Below are 9,101 nucleotides of genomic sequence, written 5' to 3'. Positions count from 1 at the left end.
GCTGAAAGATGTCTTTTCTCTCCTGTAGCATCTGCCACTGGCTCAGAAAAAAACACATCTGTAGAAGTGAGGAGGAAAAAGGTTGTGTGTGTGTGTGTGTGTGTGTGTGTGTGTGTGTGTGTGTGTGTGTTTAAGCACGCGCTCGCTTAAAAGATTAATCTCAATCTAGGAATGAGGTGACTCAAAGGGATGTCTCAGAGAACAGGCCTTATTTGCTTCTGAGCTCACCGGGTGGAGCTGGACTAAAGCTGCAGTAATTTACTAAATGTTGAAAATAGTGGAGTACAGGAAATTTCAGCTGCCCCCGATTAAAGCGTTATGGTGTTAACCAAACTTTCTGGGGCCAACAGAATCCTTTTTTCTGTTAAGGGGCTGAGGTTTATCTGTAAGCATGTAAGGACAGAATTTGAGTTTGTAAGCAGCTGACCCACTTCAAACTCAAAATGCTGGAACCCAGAAATGGTTTTGCTTAATTTGAGGGTCTGTCACCTTTGAAAATGTAGGATAAATCTTGCAGGTTTATCAACCCCCTTGAGAAGTCCGGTACACCTTCCTTAAAGATGTCCTTCGCTGTCTCTGGCCTGGTCCTGCCTTGAAAGTCTGTGTGGGTCTTCAGTTTGGTTGGGAGGCACCTGTGCTGAGTGGGAATGAGCAGGGACTCTGGAATGTTCTGCCCGTGGCAGCTGTGTTACTTGAGCCAGTGGCTCACCACTCTGAGCTACAGTGACCTCCTCTGTGCGCACAGATAATAATGCCAGCCTCACAGGGCTGATGGAAGGATGAAAGGAGATGAAGCATTTATGTGAAAGTATCTTATGTCCAACTGGAAACAACAGCACTGTTAGTTCATGGTGGGGATTCGTGCCATCTGAAGTGGTCCTGAGGAGCCATGGGCACACCAGGTGGTCCCAGTGCCAGTGAGGGAGGTCGTTTTCAGTCTATTCAGGATTTTCTCAGATTTTCCATGTCTAAGCTGATCTAAACCTTTCCATTTATACCAGAAGGGCATCTGTCTTCCCAGGTTCCTTTGAACCAGGAGTAAACAGCAGGCCTGACCTGCCAGGGTCACTCAGGCCTAAGGAAAGCCCTCAATCTCACACCCAGTTCAGCCCAGAACCGAGCCAGGCTCAGAGGGCAGGAGTCCCTTCCCTCAACCCATGTATATGATTTAGCAGAGGAAAGCAGTATTTTCCACTATATTAAAACTCTGTAAATTTTTAATTACAATAGAGAAATTAAGGCTTGGCTTATCAGCCATACCTCACACAAACCATTTGAGTTTCCACATAGATTTCCCAATGCAAACCTTGTCAAACAAAATACACAAGGTCAGTATTCAGAAGAGGGCAGTTGGTGGGCAGCCGGCACCTGGACAGTGGAGGTCTCCAGGGACATAAATATGCTATGTGCATGTGTTCGGTTAATCATTTTCTTAACGTCTCATAATTATACATATTACCCTGAATATATTTGGGTGAATTTCCTTCCTCATTCAACTCTAAACACGTTAGGATACTTGTGTGTGTTTCTGATCTTTTTTCTTTTTGAACACTAAAAAAGTGAGAGACGTTTTTATTTTTCCTCCTGTGAAACTGAAGTCCCTGAAACCCAGCACACGTATACATTTCATAGAACCAAGTTCGTATGTTAAAAGCTGCAAACTAAAAGGAGAAATTTTCAGCAACTTCTGAATAACTGGAAACAGGAGACTCTAAGTACTACCCATAGCTCCTTTCTCTCTCTCTCTCTCTCTCTCTCTCTCTCTCTCTCTCTCTCTCCATATACATATACACATACACCACACACACACATGTTTGGGGGTTTTTTGGACATAAAAAAACTGGGTTACAGTTGTGGCTGATTCTGACACACAGCGATTTTTTTTCTAGCTATGCTCATATTACAGACGTGTGGAGACACCTAGGTATTCTGCTAGTGGCAAGATTAGGTATTAAACCCTAATGAAAGAAGAGTCTTCTCTCAAAGAAATATCATAGAAAAAAGCCTAGTTCCAGACACTGTTGTAACTACATTTAATTAACTCATTTAATCCTCATGGCAATTTATGAGGTGGGAAGTATGATTACCCCCATTTTACAGAGGAAGAAATTGAAGCTTAGAGAGGTGACATGAGGAAAGCAAACACAAATGTGTATTCCTACTTTCTGCCCTTTCTTACCTACAGATTTGCACAGTCCACAATCTAAGCCACACTTTTTTCTCTTAACGACACAAGCCAAGATTTCTCCTTCTCCGGACATGGAAATCTCAGCTCTATCATTTTAATCTGGCTCAGTTTCCCGACCGCAAGAGAAAGACTGTATTTCCTCACAAAGGCTCTTGAATTTACCACATTTATACTTCTCAGAGCAATCAGAGGCTAGGTTAATGGGTGCATAACCAAGTTCCCATGAAGCAAAGCAGCCCTACTCTAGTGAGTTGACCGGTTTCCAGGTCTGTCAGCTTTATCTCCCAGCTCTGGGTACAGAAGCGACATTACACTCAGCAGCTTCTGATGCTGGAGATTCAGTAAGATACAATGTCATTTATCCCTTGCAGGCAGCAGGATTTTGATACCTGCCAGATGGGGGTGTGTTTGTTTTTACATTTTCTCCAGGCACCAAAGGCTTTGAAATCACCTCCTATCTCAGAGGAATCACCCAGAGTCCTGGACCCCCCGAGGAGTCAACTTAAAGCCAATAAGCCCCCAGCAGAGCTCTTCATCTTCCCCATGGAGATTCATTTCCATACCCAACACCTCCCAAAAGGAAAGGCACGAAGAAGAGGTAGGTCCCTGTGACTCGGTCTCCTGAGGGAACCTGGCAGGCCAGGAAAGATTGGGGTGTGGGTCCCGCTAACGCAGCCCTCTCCTAAATCGTGGCTGACACTCTTCAGGGTCACCCCCTTGAGAGAACTTTTTTTTAAAGAAAGAAAAAGGATAAGTCTACAAGTAGCTCTCTTCTGGTCATACTCAACTCAATTTTTTAAATATTTATTGAGTCCTCATCAAGCAGAGCATTTTGCTAAACTGTGGAAGAAAATGGAAGTCAGCCATACACACAAATTAAGTCCAATGCACCGTAGATGTTATAAAGGTGCAAGAATTTTCAGGCAGCTTACAACAAATAAATGCAATATATTAAGAAGGACAAATAAAATTGAAATTGAAAAAATAAAACACCTGGTTAAAAAGAGTAGAGAAATAGATGTTATCAGACATCTGGGATGAATTCATTGCTTTTGGTAAGCACTGGATTTAGATGAGTCACCTGGCAGCCAAGATAAAGAGGATATTTGGATCTTTGGACCTTTGCTTTATAAAAGAAAGATAAAAGTTTGTCTGAAGAGCCATTTTCCTGATTTTTTGTAATTTATTTTATTGAGGTATAGTTGATTTACATTGTTGTGTTAATTTCTACTGTACAGCAAAGTGATTCAGTTATACATATATATACATTCTTTTTCATATTCTTTTCCATTACGGTTTATCACAGGATACTGACTATAGTTCCCTGTGCTGTATAGTAGGATCTTGTTGTTTAATCATCCTGTATATCATAGTTTACACCTGCTCATTCCAAACTCCCCGTCCTTCCTTTCCCCACTGCCCTCCCCCTTGGCAACCGCAAGTCTGTTCTCTATGTCTGTGAGTCTGTTCCATTTTCCTGATTTTGAATTAGGTACCATTATTATGTAATGTTAAGATGATTTCTACAATCCTTGTCAGGGAAGAGATTTTGAGCTTCTAAGCAAGGTGCTAAGAGAGTACAGGTAAGGGAGAGAGCAATTCCAACTGGGACTTAGAAAGGCTTTTTGAAAGAGGCTTCTGAATGACCGCTCAGCTCACCCTGCACCCTGCCCAAGGAGAAATTCTTTCTGACCTTCCCAAGCCATTCCACATTCTTGCCCCTGGGACTTTTCTGGGCAAGCCAAGGCAAAAGGCAACTCTCTAAACAGCTGACTCCAATTTTGAAGAAACGTCAGCAAAAACGGCCACTGATTTCTCAGTTTTTGCTCTACGGCTGTTTGGAATTCTCACTATGAAGAAGAATGTCTGTTAATCTTAAAAGAACAGTCAATGGAAGGGGTCATAAGGGAACTTTCTGAAGTGATGAAAATGTTCTAAATCTTGGTTGGTTGCATGGATATATACATTTGCCAAAACTCATTGAACTGTACACTTAAGATCTGCACATTTCACTCCGTAGATTTTAACTTTCAGAAAAAAATTACTTAGCTCCTTAAAAAAAAAAACACATAGTATTACAGTATTTTTAAATGTAGGTTTTTCTTATTATTCAGGTATGATGAGGCCAATAGAGATCAGGAGACAACTGCCAGTGAAGAGATAGTCTGTTACAGTTCGCAAGAGGAGAGAGCATGCCATGCCCCTGGAGGCCACATGGAGAAGAACCAGGGTCAGCTAGGAAGCAGAAGGGCTGGCGGAGTGGGGGTGGGGGGGGCGTGTGGGATGGGCAAGAGTCTTTATTGCATTTTTGGCAGGAAGGAATGGACGAGGCAGGGCAAGCAGGCTAAGCCGGTTTGGGATTGGCTAGTTTGAAAAGTTTGGGCAGGCTCTGTGCATCAGGGCTGTCCCTGGTTGTCTGGTACCTGGCCCTGGGGTCGTTAAGGCAGGGGGATAGTGGCCTGGAAGTGTTAAGGAGGTCATGGCTGGGGAGAGGGGGGAGGGGCTCTAGATTGGTTGGTTTCCATATGAAATGTGCACTTGCAGGTGGTCCTTTACTGTCTCTAGGAACTGGCTAGCCCTGGGAGGGACAGCTTCCTCAGGGTGAGTAAGGTCCCAGATGTCAAAACACTAGAATAAAAAGATATGCTTACTGATTCACTTTGCTGTACACCTGAAACTAACACAACATTGTAAATCAACTATACTCCAATTAAAAAAAAAAAGACATGCTTAATATACACAAAGACAGGACTATTTGCAGGATTTGGTTAAATCCTGATTATCTCCCATGATGACCCTGGAAGGAAGGTCACCAGGCCATCATGGACCAGATTCTTAAACCTATTAGATCCATTGAGCTTGCCAACACACTGACAAATGAAAAATAGGAATAAAATATACAGAAAGTGAATCCACTGAGTTCTTCCTTCTTTTGTATGTCAGCGAAGCCTTCTTCAGTAACAGGTGTTAGAAGCCTAACTCAAACTCTCATAAGCAAAAAAAGAAATGTATTCACTCATGTAATTGGATAGTGCAAGGACCAGCCAACTCCAGGCTCAGCTGGATCCAGGCCTCAGAAAATGTCCTCTGGGCACTATCTGTCTGAGTCTCTCAGCTCTGTTAGCCTTTCCTCTCAAGCACAGTGTCCCCATGTGGTGGTAAAGATGGCCTCCTGCAATTCCATGACAACTTGTTAACCCCGGTAGAAAGGATATGCCTCTTGGACTTCCCTGGTGGCGCAGTGGTTAAGAATCCACTTGCCAGTGCAGGGGACACAGGTTCGAGTCCTGGTCCGGGAAGAACCCACATGCCGTGGATCAACCAAGCCCGTGTGCCACAACTACTGAGCCTGCGCTCTAGAGCCCACTAGCCACAACTACTGAGCCCATGCACCACAACTACTGAAGCCCCCGCACCTAGAGTGCGTGCCCCACAACAAGAGAAGCCACAGCAATAAGAAGCCCACACACTGCAAGGAAAGTAGCCCCCACTCGCTGCAACTAGAGAAAGCCTGTGCTTAGCAACAAAGACCCAACACAGCCAAAAAGAAATAAATGAATAAATAAATTTATTTTAAAAAAGAAAGGATATGCCTCTTAAAAGCTCTTGCAAAAAGTACCAAAATTGCCTGTGATTGGCCAGGCTTGGGCTATGTGCCCACCCCAGACCCAGTCACCGTAGCTAAAGCAATGAGGTGCTCTCGTTAGCCAGGCTTCAGTCACTTGCCCATCCCTGGAGTCAGGGAACGGACCACCCAAACCACATGGTCTGAGTGAGAGAAAGATGGGTCCCCAAAAAAGAAGAGAGAGCTGGCAAAAACCACAGATGTCTACTACAACTTGGCTTTCTCTTTGTCTCCTAGGTGCTCCACACCCTGAGTCAGCACCAGAAACAGAAGAAGAGTCCAGGCCTTTATGGAGACCTCCCTTGAAGCAGGTGCCCCTGAAAAGGCCAAGGGAATTAACAGTACATCTCCCAGTAGATACAGGGAGGGACACACTCGCCTCAAGGTAGCTATTCCTTCCCTCCAGCATCCCACAGGGATCTCACTCCAAAGGAGAGCAAGGCAAGACACATCAGGGTCCTCAGCCATAAAAAGGAGGCTAGAGGGACTTCCCTGGTGAAGCAGTGGTTAAGAATCCACCTGCCAATGCAGGGGACACGAGTTTGAGCCCTGATCTAGGAAGATCCCACATGCCGTGGAGCAACTAAGCCCGTGCACCACAACTACTGAGCCTGTGCAGTACGCCCACAAGCCACAACTGTGGAGCCCGCACTCCTAGAGCCCGTGCTCTGCAACAAGAGAAGCCACTGCAATGAGAAGCCCATGCACCACAACCCACCGCAACTAGAGAAAGCCCGCGCTCAGCAACGAAGAGCCAACGCAGCCAAAAATAAATAAATAAATAAATAAATAAATATTTTTTAAAAAAGAGGCTAGAAGGGAGGCCACTCCTCCCCGGCCACTTGCAGATGGCTTCTGCTCAGGCAGCAGCTGCCTTAACCAAAGTGCTACAGTGAAACCAACTTCCTGTCTAGCTCACAAGTTACTTATTCACTAAATCAAACCCCCTACTAATATTTCCTGGTTGCAGATGTAAAACAGCACCAAACTTACTACGTATTTGCTGCACGCTCTATAGTTTCTCCCATGTTTTTAACCAATGGAATTTCATTTCTAATCTATTTGGGACTATTCATGAGAAGTTCATAATATCAACAAAAGGCATCACTCCAGTTTTTCAAAACATCAAGTGGACATCTGAAATTATACATGAGTGCATCAAAGTGTATATTTTTATGTGTTGATAGGTTGGAAACAATGGGCCACATTTAGAAAGCTCTACATTTTCATAAAACTGAAGCTCCTTCCCCAAGGGCAAGATGACAGTATCACAAATGCTAGGTGATCTCTGAGTGGTGGTAATCAGAAGAAGTAGAAGGATGAACATTCATATTTAAGGAGTTCTTCCTCAGTGACAGGCACTGGCCTCAGGTTTTAGCACATCTTATCTCATTTACTTCTCACAACAGTCCTACCCTCATTTCACAGATCAGAAATGTGAGGCCCTGGGAGATGAGTGACTTGTTTGAGGTCACACAATTATAAGTGGCCTCGCTGGGCTTGGAGCTGAGGCCTTCCAGTGTCAGAATCTGTGCTCTTATTCATTATACTGCACTGCCTCTCAGAATAAAAAAAAAAAAAAAAATGAACCCAGGTCAGAATGTTCTTGAGACATTTCCATTTTGAGAACGTCCTTTGATTATTGAGGCAGGGGCTTGTTTACCGTATCTCTTAAGTGAGAATTAATCATCCTAAAGACTTTGAAGTTTTTTTAAAAAAATCCACATATGGGGACTTCCCTGGTGGTCCATTGGTTAAGAATCCGCCTTCCAATGCAGGGGACGCGGGTTAGATCCCTGGTCAGGGGACTAAGATCCCACATGCCGCAGGGCAACTAAGCCTGCACGCTCTAAAGCCCACGTGCCACAACTAGAGAGAAGCCCATGTCGCAATGAAGATCCCGTGTGCTGCAACTAAGACCCAATGCAACCAAATAAATAATAAATAAATAAATTTTTTTTTTTTTTTTTTAGATCCTCATATGGCAAGGGTCACTCTGTGTGCAGACAGGTAAGAAAGCAGCTTTGCCCCTGTGCACCACAACGTCAGGGGCACCGCCTGAGCCACCAGGAGCGATGGGCAACACCAGGGAATTTCATCTTTGGTGCTGCTCACCTCACACTGCCCTCCACTTGTTTTGAGCTGCCATGTCCACTGGGGACCCAGTATCTAGAGCCTGTCCATCCTCTGCTACCCTGCCAGGAGGAAGCTGGGCTAAGAAGTCCCTGGTACCTTGGTTAGTTCAGTGTGTGACTCAACTGGGTAGTAGATGCATAAAAAAAAAAAAAAAAGGTCTAAAGAGGCAAGATTTTCATGGCAATCTTTCTCACACAGGGGTCCCTGGAGCAAGGGTGTTTAGAACTAGTAAGTGGGACTCTCATCGCCCCAGAGGTTGCACAGACCCATTTACGTGCTTAGCCCTGGATTGTTTCACTTCTCATATCATAAAAATGAAGCCAGATTTTTTATACGCACATACACACATACATATTTTATTTTATTGCTGAACCATCCGAGACTAAACTGCAGACTTTGTACATTTCATCCCTTATCAGCACGTATCTCCCAAGAGCAAGGATATTCTCCCTGTAACCACAGTACAATTATCACATTCAAGAAAATTAACACTGATGTAATACTCTTTTCTAATATATAGTCCACATTCAAATTTCTCTAATTACACCAGTAATATTCCTTACAGTTGTTTTTTTTTTCCCAATCAATCTAGGATTCCACTCAGAATCATACATTGTATTTAATTGTCACATCTCTTTAGAATCTTTTCATCTAGAACACTTCCCCAGTCTCACTTTTCATGACACTGACATTTTTGAAGAGTTTAGGCTAGTTGCTTTACAGAATTATCCTCAATTTAGGTTTGTTTCCTCATGATTAGATTCAGATCAAACATTTTTGGCAAGAATGACATGTTGGTGATGTGTGCTTCTCGGTGCATTACATCAAGGGACACAAAATATCCCTGTATATTAATTCCATTTGTTATAAGTTGTTCCATTACAAGTGATGTTAAATTTCATTATTTGGTTAAAGAGATGTCTTTCTCCATTGTAAAGACACCTCTTCCCTTTGTAAATAAGTAGCTTGTGATACTTGGAGACTGTGTGTGAAGCCAGCCTTTAAACACAAACACCAAGAGTGTGTTGAACATGGAATAAAGACCACTCTCTCTGAGATTAAGACAAGGTCCCAATCACTTTTAGATTACCCTCTAAAAATTAGGTTTTGCCCTCCCTAGAGCAGCCCCTAGAGCAGAGCCTGTTTTGGGAA

General features: G+C 43.5%; 1 protein-coding gene across 1 annotated transcript in view; it reads left to right on the top strand.

Moving 5' to 3' along the window:
* KIAA2012 (KIAA2012 ortholog) overlaps positions 1 to 9,101 on the top strand; it is a 120,034-nt gene that overhangs the window by 24,606 nt on the left and 86,327 nt on the right. The window contains 4 exon segments of the mRNA XM_007469183.1: positions 1 to 81; positions 2,618 to 2,786; positions 6,051 to 6,198; positions 8,148 to 8,149. The exon segment at positions 1 to 81 is cut by the window's left edge and continues 3 nt beyond it. Coding sequence (XP_007469245.1) covers positions 1 to 81; positions 2,618 to 2,786; positions 6,051 to 6,198; positions 8,148 to 8,149 — 400 coding nt within the window.

This window comes from Lipotes vexillifer, unplaced genomic scaffold, assembly GCF_000442215.2.
Source record: "Lipotes vexillifer unplaced genomic scaffold, Lipotes_vexillifer_v1.1 scaffold259, whole genome shotgun sequence".
NCBI classification, from domain to species: Eukaryota; Metazoa; Chordata; class Mammalia; order Artiodactyla; family Lipotidae; genus Lipotes; species Lipotes vexillifer.
The sequence above is the reverse complement of the archived record's forward strand: the minus strand, read 5'-3'. Positions and strand labels throughout refer to the sequence as shown.